Below are 14,397 nucleotides of genomic sequence, written 5' to 3' on the forward strand. Positions count from 1 at the left end.
GAGCTCTGGGACCACAGCAGCAACGGGCCATCCCAGCCCCTGGGCTCAGCAGCGCCCTCATTCTCAGGCCGGCGGCTCTGCCCTGAGGGGAGCAGGAACGTCACCAACTGCCGCAGGCGGACCTCAAGCCCCTCCCACTGCTGGAGCCTGACCTCCCCCGGCCCCACCCCTTCCCCTACCCCAGCAGGACGAGAGCTCGTCTTCCCCTGGCTTCCAACGTGAGGCCCGGCCCTGGGCCCCGATTGGGCACTGCCCCAGCCCGGAGCCAATCACAGTGGCCAGGGAGGTGGAACGCACCGATTGGCCAGGGCCAGGTCATGTGACCATACTCCCCAGGAAACTCAAAGATTACCAAGGTTCTCTAAGAAACCAATGAACAAAATTATCCACTAAAGGCAAACCATAATTTTTAATGAGGCCAATGTCACAGAAAAAAAAAATGCTCCACAATAAACTGCTCAAGGAAGCTACTAAATAAACTTTCAGAAAAGTTTAGTAGTTTTTTTTTTTTTTTAAATAGGGTGACGGAGAGCTATACCTTTCCCATCTATGTGAATTTAGGTTTAAACTAGATTTCCCTTGGCTATTATATAAGACAAAAAAACCCACATCACCCACTTTCACTCCCCCCCACCCCCAAAATGTGTTTTAATCTATTGAATTTTTGTGTCCTCAGTTGTGTCTGATTCACGGCAACTCACCAACTCTACACAGCCAGGCTCTTCCGTCCATGGAATTCAGGGCAATTTTTACTGTCCCAGTAAATGCCCACCCTGGGTGATCCAAAGGCAAGGGCTCCGAGGCTCCTGAGAGACTAACTCCTTTCAGCTGAGCACAGAGCTGGCTCCTCACTGGGATGCCTGTGGCCTGGGGCTCCCAGAGGGGAGAGCAGCACTCGCCCCACCGTGTGGTCACTGCTGGAAGTGCAGGCTGCTCCTCACTCCCCCTTGACAGTGTCCCTGAGGGCAGAACAGTGTGAATCGAATCAAGGTGGAAATGCAAACTCCAATGCAACCAACCTTCCCACAAGATCTCCAAAACCACTCAGGAACAGGGAATTGGAAACTGCAGGGGATGACATGAATGGAGATGGAGACTTGACACCTTACACCGAGTTCACTTCCAGTTATCCCTAGACAAACTTTCCATGAAAACTTGTCACAAATCTAGAAGAACAATGAGCAGAAACCGGACACGTGCTTTGAGTCTTCACACACAAAACTAAAAGGCAGTCCACAAAAAAAACCCAGAGAATACAGTGGACTTTGCAAAATCAAAGATATCTACTGTGGGAAAGACCTCATTACAAAAGCAAAAGACAGGTCATACATCGCGAGACGAATGAGTGGAAACACAAAGCTTATCAAGGATGTGTCTCCAAACAGACAAAGAACGCCAACACAACAAGCCTGTGAAAACTAGGGAAAGGTCTGAAGGGACACCAGACGGAGGAAGACACACACAGAGTATCCCGGATGATGTCCAGCACTGAGGGCCTGAAGAAACAACAGTCTAGTTGCACCCCCTCAGGCCTGTGTGACCGTGGATGAGGCCTCTGTTTCCCGGTGGCTCTGAGACATGGACAGGGAGGAAGGGGAAGAGAAGTCACTTGCATTTCTAATACTCACAGCAAAGTCTTCCAATGAGAAGGGAATTATCACCCCCACTGACAATGCCATTCACTGAAGTGATATCCACGAGTCCATCTACCCCAGAAGGGAAGGATGGACCTGTTCTCACAAAACGGCGAGAGATGGAAGGAGGAAGATCAAGCCCACACCAATCACTGGAAAGAGAAGCTGTGCTCAGGGCTTGAAAGAATTCCTACTGGGAAAATCATGTCACAGCCCCACATGGCAATCCACAGCTTCCATGCTATTCCTCCCAAAATGCCAATGCATTTTCGCACCGAACAAAGAATTGCAAAAGGGGTACGGAAACAGAAAAGAGCCTACATTGTCAATACAATCCGACGAAAAAGCCCCGATACGGACATCCAAGGTTGTGTGAAAGGAAATTAGACGACCAAACTAGGATCCTCAGGAGAGTATCGGAGAAGGCAATGGCGACCCACTCCAGTACTCTTGCCTGGAAAATGTCCTGGACGGAGGAGCCTGGTAGGCTACAGGCCATGGGGTCTTGCAGAGTCAGACACGACTGAAGTGACTTAGCCGCAGCAGCAGCAGCAGGACAGTATGCTATTGGGAATACAACAACACACACAGATCCAGATCGATGGAATAAAGTTGAGGGTCCAGAAACAAACCCCAGCATCCATGGTCAACTCATCTCTGACACAGACGGTGAGAATATCCAAATGGGAACAAGAAAGCCTCTTCAATCAATGTCCATGGGAAAACCAGACAGCTACATCTGAAGAACGCTATTGGGTTTGATCTCATACCACCTCAATATCGGGGAAAAACCTCACCCTAAAGACTGATGTCATGAGATAGCTAGAAAGAAGCGTAGGTCAAAGGCTCCTTAACATCAGAGTCTCCTTGCCATTTGCTGGGCGGAGGTCGAAATGGGTCTCTTCAAGTAAGGGAAAGAGGTAAACGAAGTACACCACTGGGTTTCCATCCAATGGAACCTATTCACAACAGAGAGGCTAAGCATTCACAAATGCAAAAGATAGGAAACGGAACACGAGAGACTCCTTGCAAGTGGTGTATCTGAGAAGGGGTTCATATGGAAAGAGACGAAGAATGCACAGCACTCAGATTCCAAGAAACACCACCACCACCCTTGACCCTTCCCCCATGACCAACTCTGACCTAAAGCCTTTCTCTCCCTCTAACCTATCCCTAAAACATAACCCTCATCTAATCATATACATGTGCATCCCTAGCATCCATCCATCCATCCACACACGAGAGAGAAAGAGGAAGACACAGACGGAATTGAGAAAGGAAAAGAGAGGGACACAGCCAGAGAGAGACACGGAACCAAAGAGAGGAAAGGAGTCGATGGTCCAGACTATTCCTCAATCTGTCTCGAAGGTAGAAGCAATGACAGCGCCCTTCCACCCCAGAAGGGGGAAAAGGACGGAAGGTTTGGAGAGGAAAAGACAAGAACGCAGGGAGCCATTAGAAGCTCAGCCACCCGCAGAAGCCGAGCTGGGACCCTTGAACAGAATCTCAATGGAAACAGAGGACCAGAAAGTTGGCTACTCTTTTCTATAAGAGAGGGAGACCTTCGAGTCTTCCTTTCGGTCCTCCAACTTGGATGCGGGGTCTCAAAACAGTCAGGAGGGGGAGTGCCTTTTCCTGGGTTCCACGGCGCATCCAGGCCTCGTTCTGCCCCATTCTGTGCTGTGTCAGCCCTGGATGGAATCTTTCTTTCTGAAGTCTCAGCGCACGAGCTCCACGTGATATCGGCCCCAGGTGGAAAGGCATGGAGCTGCTCGTAGGCCGACAGACCTAGGAAGCAGATGGGAGAATGACCCCCACTCTGCAGATGGAGAGACTGGGGCAACCCTGAGGGGCATATGCTTGTCCAGGGCCACACCACTTATGAGAAGAAGGAGCCTGGTCTGAGAGCAGCATGGTCCTCGGAGCTCAGGCCCTGGCTGAACCCAGGCCTCCCCAGGGCTGTGGGCTGGGCCGTGTGGGTGTCATTGTGCCTGCACATGGCCTAAGGGGGGTGGTCGAGCAGTCAGAAACCCAGAGATTCCCTTGGGAAGTTTTGAGGAAGGGACCTCAGCACGAACCCCAGGAAATGATGTCACCTGCCGGCAACAGAACCCAACAGAACCCGCAATCCGGGTATCCAGGCCTCCAGAGCGGAGAGGAGCCCCCAGCCAGATCACTTGCTGCCAAGATGTTCTGCTGTTTGCCCCTGCCCAGAGGCCGGGGCCTCAGGAGAGCTCACAGGCAGTGTGCGTGGGCACCCTGTCGACGTTGGCTCAGGACACCCCCGAGAGGCCTCTGGCCCTTTGCCCGGAGAAACAGAAAGGTAACACGGGGAGCCCCAGGCCGGGCCAGGCCACCTCTCCCATGCCACCCGGAAACACCGGGTCCTTTGCCTGTGTGTGGGGATGCGGGTTTCTCGGGCTGTGTCTCCCTCAAGGAAGCCCAGGCGGATGTGGGGTCAGAAGCCTGTGGACAAGTTGTGCCCACACCCCAGGGGAGAGCAGGCTGGGCGGGATGGGGAGAGTGTGGGCAGCGCCGACCGGCCAGGCTGACCTCACACCCTCAGATGGGTCTCTTTCCTCCCGGGTGGGGATCTGAGCAGACACACGTCTCTGACCCTTCTGGGAAGAGAAGTTCGAGCAGGCAGAAGCAGCGGCTCCACTGGCCAGGCCCAGCTCGGAAAACTCCCAGCATGGCTGGCTGACGGTCACTGTCGTTGCAGAGCTTCCCACGTGATGAGGCCGAGGACGGGGACACCCCATCCAGCTCCCAGAGGGAGGGGTCGGAGCACCACCCGCCCGCCCGTGAGGCCCAGTGCAGGCTCCAGGTCAGCGTGCCCACGGAGGCATCAGCCCCACCGGGGGAGACGCGGAGGTGGGGAAGGCCTGCTGCCGAGACACCGCCCAGGATACAGCCGGCGGCCCAGTCTGAGGCTTCCACGGAGCTCAGCACACCCGGCTCTGACCCAGAGTCCAGAGAACCCCGGCCTCTGAGGCACCAGGAGGACCTGGAGCCCAGCACGCCACAGCACAGAGGTGAGGACGCTGGGGCTGGTGCACGGGAGTGTGTGGGGAGGGGTGCTGAGCTACACAGGGACGAGTCCTCGAAAGCTGCTGCTGGGCCTGCAGCAAGCGCTGGCCTCACACCCCCCGCCCCCCATCTTGCACACTTCAGTCCCAAAAGACATCTGACGCTGGGTATTCTTTGGGAACCTCTTGGAAGGTTTCTGTCCCGGGGTACGCACATGCCAAGGCTGGCCTGTGGGCAAACTTTGCTTCTCCCCCAGCTCTAGCACTGGCCTCCAACTGGAACCAGGCTCCACTTCCCAGACCTGTCCCCACACAGGTGGTGGCTCCAGGTGCAGGACCCAGGGATCCACCGAGGGCAGATGGAGAAGCGAGACTTGCCCTCGCAGAGACACCAGGCCAGCTGGGTACTGGCCAGCACACCGGGCAGATCGGATCTCCGTGCCTGCAGGACCCCCAGCCCCAGGCACTGATGTCCCACCCCCTCAGCGAGAACCTCCACCTCCACGTGCACCTCTACCTGCTCGGGCTTTGGCAAGAGAACCCGAGGCAGAGGAAGAGTCACCGCCTCGGCAGGGAGAGCCTGCCCTGGCTCCCGCGCAACACCCAGACGCCCACGATGACTCACCCAGCCCTGCAGGGAGAAAGAGCCCCCGCTCTGGACAGAGACCCAGAGCCCTTACCGGAAACACCACGTCCAGGGGAGCGGTCGGCTCTGCAGCCTCCATCCCTGTCTGCTCACCGTGGATGCCGGCAACTCGGTCTGCCCCCAGGGGACATGGAGTTCCTTTCCCCTGAACTGCTTTGCATGTGGTTTGTTTCCACCTTTCTGGTGATGTTTTATTTTTTGTATGGTTTCCTGGATTTTTGTTGGTTAAGTTGGGATTAGTAAACTGTTTCATCATTGTTGCAATCTGGGAACACTGTTGTGTAACTCTGGTGATACTGTGTTACCATCACCACTTTGTAGTTTCAGACCCGTTCCATCTTTATGCCCCACCCCCCAACAAAGCCTGGATTCAAGGCAAGCACGCCCTGTTCATCCCTCCCCCCGATCCTGAACACAATTTCATCTTTTCTTTCTGCATTCCTTCCTATATTCTTGGTGTCCCCAATCAGTGACTCTCAGCGAAATGACTGAAGGAGTGTTTTTCGGACTCTCCACCTACTGTAAGACTCCATTGGAGAGTTCTCATTTTTATGTCATTTGAACTAGCCTTTGATAGCTGAAAGGACGGTGTACGTCCTTTCAAGATACCATGTGCCAAACGAAGCCCTTTTGGCAACTGCCATCATTATCTCCAGGCAGGCATTGCTGTTTGAAGGGTGACATCTCAGCCAGAAGGCAGAGGCTGAGCTCCTCTTGTTGCACCAGCTCCCAAAAGAAGCCAAGAAAGGGAGCTGGAACAACAAACCACCCCCATGCCCAGGAAAGCGTTCTTCATGACAGAAGGCTAGAAAATGACCCAACATCCTTGTGGCCCAGAACCACTCTAGAAAATCACTGTTCCATAAAAAAGAGAAACACATGGGAAGTTCCAAGGAGAGGCAATGCCCATGGCCAGTGTACTTGAGAGACGGCCTGACCGCTCCGGGGAAGACACGCACCGACGGAACCCCTTGGGAAACAGCAGTGATAGTCCTCACCGTCGTAAGGGTTTCCTCTGGGGACAACCTGCCCTGGGCACCACACGAGGGAGCAGACCGGCTTCTCTTCCTCTGCCCCCACACCATTCACTCATGAAGGCAGCTCAGGTGTTCTCATGCCCTGCCTGCCTGCCTGCCTGGCTCATCCGTGAGCTGTGACCACCTCCAGGCTAGGACTCCACCTTTTCCTCTCTGTGTACCGTGAATCTGCACACAGTGGGCTTTCAGAACCTTAGGAGACTTGAGCCATTCCCGCTCGAGCCAGAACCCTCCCCAGGAAGGAAAACAGCTGTGGAGTCATTTTGGCCCCAGCACTGGTTCCGAAAGCCTGGCGGCTCCTACAGCCTCTACGGTGTGAAGAGGGAGGTCCCTTTTGACAGAGCTTTCCGGCTCTCAGATCTAAGCTGTTGTTTCACTGTCAGCTGTGTCTCTTCCGTTGCAGCCAGGTGGGCCACGCTGCTCCAAAGGAGCTCACAAGCTGAGTTTCAAGGGAGGACAGGGATGGCTACAACGTGCTGCAAACTGAGTGAGGGTCCCCACAATCCTCAGCAAAGGTCTGTGGTGTGCAAGTGGGGAGTAGAGGGCCCCCAAGTTCCAAAGGAAGGGAGGTAGTCGGGAGCTAAAGCCCTTGGCTGCTGTGGTAGCAGCTGCAGATGGCAGCCCGTCCACAGTGCACTTCAAATGAGGTCATATGAGCGGGACTCTGGAAATGGCTCCGAAATCGAGAGAAAGGGGTCAGGGTATGTGGGAATCCGGCGGGGGTGGGGGGTGGATGAAGGAAGGTGTCCCTCCTCTCTCCAGTGCAATTTGGTTTGGTGAGTCTCAAAGCTACCAGATGGCACTTCCCAAGTCAGGCCCCCGCAGGAATCAGGGTGGGCTGCCTGCCTCGGGCCCTGCCACAGGGACAAGCCACACCAGTGGCCTCCCTGAGCTCCAATGGCCGGATCTGGGGGGTTCTGTCTGGGTGCACACCTCCTTGCTGTGGCCAAGTTCCCCCCTTCTCTGAGCACCAGCTTCATCCTCTCGAATGAGGACATCAATTGCTACCTTGGCACGTTACTCTCTTCATCCTGTGAAGACTCATTAGGCTTATCCTACAATTACTAGCTGGCCCGAAGAGATATCTCCTGAATCCAGCTTAAGCTGGAGTCTCCCAGGCTCATCTGGCATGTCTTCCCTGAAGTCTGCCAAAACCCACACCCTTGCATTTCCAGGGACTCGCCTTAGCCAGCTGGGCAGAAAACCCAGCATGCTTCAAACAAGCTGACAGACAAGCGGGAGAGGACTCACGGGCAGACGGCTTCCCTCAGGTCTCGGGTGGAGCTCTGGGACCACAGCAGCAACGGGCCATCCCAGGCCCTGGGCTCAGCAGCGCCCTCATTCTCAGGCCGGCGGCTCTGCCCTGAGGGGAGCAGGAACGTCACCAACTGCCGCAGGCGGACCTCAAGCCCCTCCCACTGCTGGAGCCTGACCTCCCCCGGCCCCACCCCTTCCCCTACCCCAGCAGGACGAGAGCTCGTCTTCCCCTGGCTTCCAACGTGAGGCCCGGCCCTGGGCCCCGATTGGGCACTGCCCCAGCCCGGAGCCAATCACAGTGGCCAGGGAGGTGGAACGCACCGATTGGCCAGGGCCAGGTCATGTGACCATACTCCCCAGGAAACTCAAAGATTACCAAGGTTCTCTAAGAAACCAATGAACAAAATTATCCACTAAAGGCAAACCATAATTTTTAATGAGGCCAATGTCACAGAAAAAAAAAATGCTCCACAATAAACTGCTCAAGGAAGCTACTAAATAAACTTTCAGAAAAGTTTAGTAGTTTTTTTTTTTTTTTAAATAGGGTGACGGAGAGCTATACCTTTCCCATCTATGTGAATTTAGGTTTAAACTAGATTTCCCTTGGCTATTATATAAGACAAAAAAACCCACATCACCCACTTTCACTCCCCCCCACCCCCAAAATGTGTTTTAATCTATTGAATTTTTGTGTCCTCAGTTGTGTCTGATTCACGGCAACTCACCAACTCTACACAGCCAGGCTCTTCCGTCCATGGAATTCAGGGCAATTTTTTCTGTCCCAGTAAATGCCCACCCTGGGTGATCCAAAGGCAAGGGCTCCGAGGCTCCTGAGAGACTAACTCCTTTCAGCTGAGCACAGAGCTGGCTCCTCACTGGGATGCCTGTGGCCTGGGGCTCCCAGAGGGGAGAGCAGCACTCGCCCCACCGTGTGGTCACTGCTGGAAGTGCAGGCTGCTCCTCACTCCCCCTTGACAGTGTCCCTGAGGGCAGAACAGTGTGAATCGAATCAAGGTGGAAATGCAAACTCCAATGCAACCAACCTTCCCACAAGATCTCCAAAACCACTCAGGAACAGGGAATTGGAAACTGCAGGGGATGACATGAATGGAGATGGAGACTTGACACCTTACACCGAGTTCACTTCCAGTTATCCCTAGACAAACTTTCCATGAAAACTTGTCACAAATCTAGAAGAACAATGAGCAGAAACCGGACACGTGCTTTGAGTCTTCACACACAAAACTAAAAGGCAGTCCACAAAAAAAACCCAGAGAATACAGTGGACTTTGCAAAATCAAAGATATCTACTGTGGGAAAGACCTCATTACAAAAGCAAAAGACAGGCCATACATCGCGAGACGAATGAGTGGAAACACAAAGCTTATCAAGGATGTGTCTCCAAACAGACAAAGAACGCCAACACAACAAGCCTGTGAAAACTAGGGAAAGGTCTGAAGGGACACCAGACGGAGGAAGACACACACAGAGTATCCCGGATGATGTCCAGCACTGAGGGCCTGAAGAAACAACAGTCTAGTTGCACCCCCTCAGGCCTGTGTGACCGTGGATGAGGCCTCTGTTTCCCGGTGGCTCTGAGACATGGACAGGGAGGAAGGGGAAGAGAAGTCACTTGCATTTCTAATACTCACAGCAAAGTCTTCCAATGAGAAGGGAATTATCACCCCCACTGACAATGCCATTCACTGAAGTGATATCCACGAGTCCATCTACCCCAGAAGGGAAGGATGGACCTGTTCTCACAAAACGGCGAGAGATGGAAGGAGGAAGATCAAGCCCACACCAATCACTGGAAAGAGAAGCTGTGCTCAGGGCTTGAAAGAATTCCTACTGGGAAAATCATGTCACAGCCCCACATGGCAATCCACAGCTTCCATGCTATTCCTCCCAAAATGCCAATGCATTTTCGCACCGAACAAAGAATTGCAAAAGGGGTACGGAAACAGAAAAGAGCCTACATTGTCAATACAATCCGACGAAAAAGCCCCGATACGGACATCCAAGGTTGTGTGAAAGGAAATTAGACGACCAAACTAGGATCCTCAGGAGAGTATCGGAGAAGGCAATGGCGACCCACTCCAGTACTCTTGCCTGGAAAATGTCCTGGACGGAGGAGCCTGGTAGGCTACAGGCCATGGGGTCTTGCAGAGTCAGACACGACTGAAGTGACTTAGCCGCAGCAGCAGCAGCAGGACAGTATGCTATTGGGAATACAACAACACACACAGATCCAGATCGATGGAATAAAGTTGAGGGTCCAGAAACAAACCCCAGCATCCATGGTCAACTCATCTCTGACACAGACGGTGAGAATATCCAAATGGGAACAAGAAAGCCTCTTCAATCAATGTCCATGGGAAAACCAGACAGCTACATCTGAAGAACGCTATTGGGTTTGATCTCATACCACCTCAATATCGGGGAAAAACCTCACCCTAAAGACTGATGTCATGAGATAGCTAGAAAGAAGCGTAGGTCAAAGGCTCCTTAACATCAGAGTCTCCTTGCCATTTGCTGGGCGGAGGTCGAAATGGGTCTCTTCAAGTAAGGGAAAGAGGTAAACGAAGTACACCACTGGGTTTCCATCCAATGGAACCTATTCACAACAGAGAGGCTAAGCATTCACAAATGCAAAAGATAGGAAACGGAACACGAGAGACTCCTTGCAAGTGGTGTATCTGAGAAGGGGTTCATATGGAAAGAGACGAAGAATGCACAGCACTCAGATTCCAAGAAACACCACCACCACCCTTGACCCTTCCCCCATGACCAACTCTGACCTAAAGCCTTTCTCTCCCTCTAACCTATCCCTAAAACATAACCCTCATCTAATCATATACATGTGCATCCCTAGCATCCATCCATCCATCCACACACGAGAGAGAAAGAGGAAGACACAGACGGAATTGAGAAAGGAAAAGAGAGGGACACAGCCAGAGAGAGACACGGAACCAAAGAGAGGAAAGGAGTCGATGGTCCAGACTATTCCTCAATCTGTCTCGAAGGTAGAAGCAATGACAGCGCCCTTCCACCCCAGAAGGGGGAAAAGGACGGAAGGTTTGGAGAGGAAAAGACAAGAACGCAGGGAGCCATTAGAAGCTCAGCCACCCGCAGAAGCCGAGCTGGGACCCTTGAACAGAATCTCAATGGAAACAGAGGACCAGAAAGTTGGCTACTCTTTTCTATAAGAGAGGGAGACCTTCGAGTCTTCCTTTCGGTCCTCCAACTTGGATGCGGGGTCTCAAAACAGTCAGGAGGGGGAGTGCCTTTTCCTGGGTTCCACGGCGCATCCAGGCCTCGTTCTGCCCCATTCTGTGCTGTGTCAGCCCTGGATGGAATCTTTCTTTCTGAAGTCTCAGCGCACGAGCTCCACGTGATATCGGCCCCAGGTGGAAAGGCATGGAGCTGCTCGTAGGCCGACAGACCTAGGAAGCAGATGGGAGAATGACCCCCACTCTGCAGATGGAGAGACTGGGGCAACCCTGAGGGGCATATGCTTGTCCAGGGCCACACCACTTATGAGAAGAAGGAGCCTGGTCTGAGAGCAGCATGGTCCTCGGAGCTCAGGCCCTGGCTGAACCCAGGCCTCCCCAGGGCTGTGGGCTGGGCCGTGTGGGTGTCATTGTGCCTGCACATGGCCTAAGGGGGGTGGTCGAGCAGTCAGAAACTCAGAGATTCCCTTGGGAAGTTTTGAGGAAGGGACCTCAGCACGAACCCCAGGAAATGATGTCACCTGCTGGCAACAGAACCCAACAGAACCCGCAATCCGGGTATCCAGGCCTCCAGAGCGGAGAGGAGCCCCCAGCCAGATCACTTGCTGCCAAGATGTTCTGCTGTTTGCCCCTGCCCAGAGGCCGGGGCCTCAGGAGAGCTCACAGGCAGTGTGCGTGGGCACCCTGTCGACGTTGGCTCAGGACACCCCCGAGAGGCCTCTGGCCCTTTGCCCGGAGAAACAGAAAGGTAACACGGGGAGCCCCAGGCCGGGCCAGGCCACCTCTCCCATGCCACCCGGAAACACCGGGTCCTTTGCCTGTGTGTGGGGATGCGGGTTTCTCGGGCTGTGTCTCCCTCAAGGAAGCCCAGGCGGATGTGGGGTCAGAAGCCTGTGGACAAGTTGTGCCCACACCCCAGGGGAGAGCAGGCTGGGCGGGATGGGGAGAGTGTGGGCAGCGCCGACCGGCCAGGCTGACCTCACACCCTCAGATGGGTCTCTTTCCTCCCGGGTGGGGATCTGAGCAGACACACGTCTCTGACCCTTCTGGGAAGAGAAGTTCGAGCAGGCAGAAGCAGCGGCTCCACTGGCCAGGCCCAGCTCGGAAAACTCCCAGCATGGCTGGCTGACGGTCACTGTCGTTGCAGAGCTTCCCACGTGATGAGGCCGAGGACGGGGACACCCCATCCAGCTCCCAGAGGGAGGGGTCGGAGCACCACCCGCCCGCCCGTGAGGCCCAGTGCAGGCTCCAGGTCAGCGTGCCCACGGAGGCATCAGCCCCACCGGGGGAGACGCGGAGGTGGGGAAGGCCTGCTGCCGAGACACCGCCCAGGATACAGCCGGCGGCCCAGTCTGAGGCTTCCACGGAGCTCAGCACACCCGGCTCTGACCCAGAGTCCAGAGAACCCCGGCCTCTGAGGCACCAGGAGGACCTGGAGCCCAGCACGCCACAGCACAGAGGTGAGGACGCTGGGGCTGGTGCACGGGAGTGTGTGGGGAGGGGTGCTGAGCTACACAGGGACGAGTCCTCGAAAGCTGCTGCTGGGCCTGCAGCAAGCGCTGGCCTCACACCCCCCGCCCCCCATCTTGCACACTTCAGTCCCAAAAGACATCTGACGCTGGGTATTCTTTGGGAACCTCTTGGAAGGTTTCTGTCCCGGGGTACGCACATGCCAAGGCTGGCCTGTGGGCAAACTTTGCTTCTCCCCCAGCTCTAGCACTGGCCTCCAACTGGAACCAGGCTCCACTTCCCAGACCTGTCCCCACACAGGTGGTGGCTCCAGGTGCAGGACCCAGGGATCCACCGAGGGCAGATGGAGAAGCGAGACTTGCCCTCGCAGAGACACCAGGCCAGCTGGGTACTGGCCAGCACACCGGGCAGATCGGATCTCCGTGCCTGCAGGACCCCCAGCCCCAGGCACTGATGTCCCACCCCCTCAGCGAGAACCTCCACCTCCACGTGCACCTCTACCTGCTCGGGCTTTGGCAAGAGAACCCGAGGCAGAGGAAGAGTCACCGCCTCAGCAGGGAGAGCCTGCCCTGGCTCCCGCGCAACACCCAGACGCCCACGATGACTCACCCAGCCCTGCAGGGAGAAAGAGCCCCCGCTCTGGACAGAGACCCAGAGCCCTTACCGGAAACACCACGTCCAGGGGAGCGGTCGGCTCTGCAGCCTCCATCCCTGTCTGCTCACCGTGGATGCCGGCAACTCGGTCTGCCCCCAGGGGACATGGAGTTCCTTTCCCCTGAACTGCTTTGCATGTGGTTTGTTTCCACCTTTCTGGTGATGTTTTATTTTTTGTATGGTTTCCTGGATTTTTGTTGGTTAAGTTGGGATTAGTAAACTGTTTCATCATTGTTGCAATCTGGGAACACTGTTGTGTAACTCTGGTGATACTGTGTTACCATCACCACTTTGTAGTTTCAGACCCGTTCCATCTTTATGCCCCACCCCCCAACAAAGCCTGGATTCAAGGCAAGCACGCCCTGTTCATCCCTCCCCCCGATCCTGAACACAATTTCATCTTTTCTTTCTGCATTCCTTCCTATATTCTTGGTGTCCCCAATCAGTGACTCTCAGCGAAATGACTGAAGGAGTGTTTTTCGGACTCTCCACCTACTGTAAGACTCCATTGGAGAGTTCTCATTTTTATGTCATTTGAACTAGCCTTTGATAGCTGAAAGGACGGTGTACGTCCTTTCAAGATACCATGTGCCAAACGAAGCCCTTTTGGCAACTGCCATCATTATCTCCAGGCAGGCATTGCTGTTTGAAGGGTGACATCTCAGCCAGAAGGCAGAGGCTGAGCTCCTCTTGTTGCACCAGCTCCCAAAAGAAGCCAAGAAAGGGAGCTGGAACAACAAACCACCCCCATGCCCAGGAAAGCGTTCTTCATGACAGAAGGCTAGAAAATGACCCAACATCCTTGTGGCCCAGAACCACTCTAGAAAATCACTGTTCCATAAAAAAGAGAAACACATGGGAAGTTCCAAGGAGAGGCAATGCCCATGGCCAGTGTACTTGAGAGACGGCCTGACCGCTCCGGGGAAGACACGCACCGACGGAACCCCTTGGGAAACAGCAGTGATAGTCCTCACCGTCGTAAGGGTTTCCTCTGGGGACAACCTGCCCTGGGCACCACACGAGGGAGCAGACCGGCTTCTCTTCCTCTGCCCCCACACCATTCACTCATGAAGGCAGCTCAGGTGTTCTCATGCCCTGCCTGCCTGCCTGCCTGGCTCATCCGTGAGCTGTGACCACCTCCAGGCTAGGACTCCACCTTTTCCTCTCTGTGTACCGTGAATCTGCACACAGTGGGCTTTCAGAACCTTAGGAGACTTGAGCCATTCCCGCTCGAGCCAGAACCCTCCCCAGGAAGGAAAACAGCTGTGGAGTCATTTTGGCCCCAGCACTGGTTCCGAAAGCCTGGCGGCTCCTACAGCCTCTACGGTGTGAAGAGGGAGGTCCCTTTTGACAGAGCTTTCCGGCTCTCAGATCTAAGCTGTTGTTTCACTGTCAGCTGTGTCTCTTCCGTTGCAGCCAGGTGGGCCACGCTGCTCC

At 54.7% G+C, this 14,397-nt stretch overlaps 1 protein-coding gene across 1 annotated transcript; it reads left to right on the forward strand.

The window, feature by feature from the left end:
- The first annotated feature begins 1,491 nt into the window (after positions 1-1,491).
- LOC145527574 (uncharacterized) lies at positions 1,492-7,710 on the forward strand. Its single transcript, XM_081545682.1, has 2 exons — positions 1,492-3,957; positions 4,357-7,710. The coding sequence occupies exons 1-2, from the start codon at positions 3,547-3,549 to the stop codon at positions 4,924-4,926; spliced, it is 981 nt and encodes a 326-aa protein (XP_081401808.1). The 5' UTR covers positions 1,492-3,546; the 3' UTR covers positions 4,927-7,710.
- The last annotated feature ends 6,687 nt before the right edge of the window (positions 7,711-14,397 follow it).

The sequence above is a fragment of the Giraffa tippelskirchi genome, chromosome 11 (genome assembly GCF_054371585.1).
Source record: "Giraffa tippelskirchi isolate mGirTip1 chromosome 11, T2T-mGirTip1v1.2.pri, whole genome shotgun sequence".
NCBI lineage: Eukaryota > Metazoa > Chordata > Mammalia > Artiodactyla > Giraffidae > Giraffa > Giraffa tippelskirchi.

Bases quoted from the DNA above. Each gene is read 5' to 3' on its own strand.
- LOC145527574 (XM_081545682.1), top strand. From the start codon at position 3,547: ATGGTCCTCGGAGCTCAGGCCCTGGCTGAACCCAGGCCTCCCCAGGGC. The intron at 3,958-4,356 runs GTAACACGGGGA...CTGTCGTTGCAG, and splicing joins TTGCCCGGAGAAACAGAAAG to AGCTTCCCACGTGATGAGGC.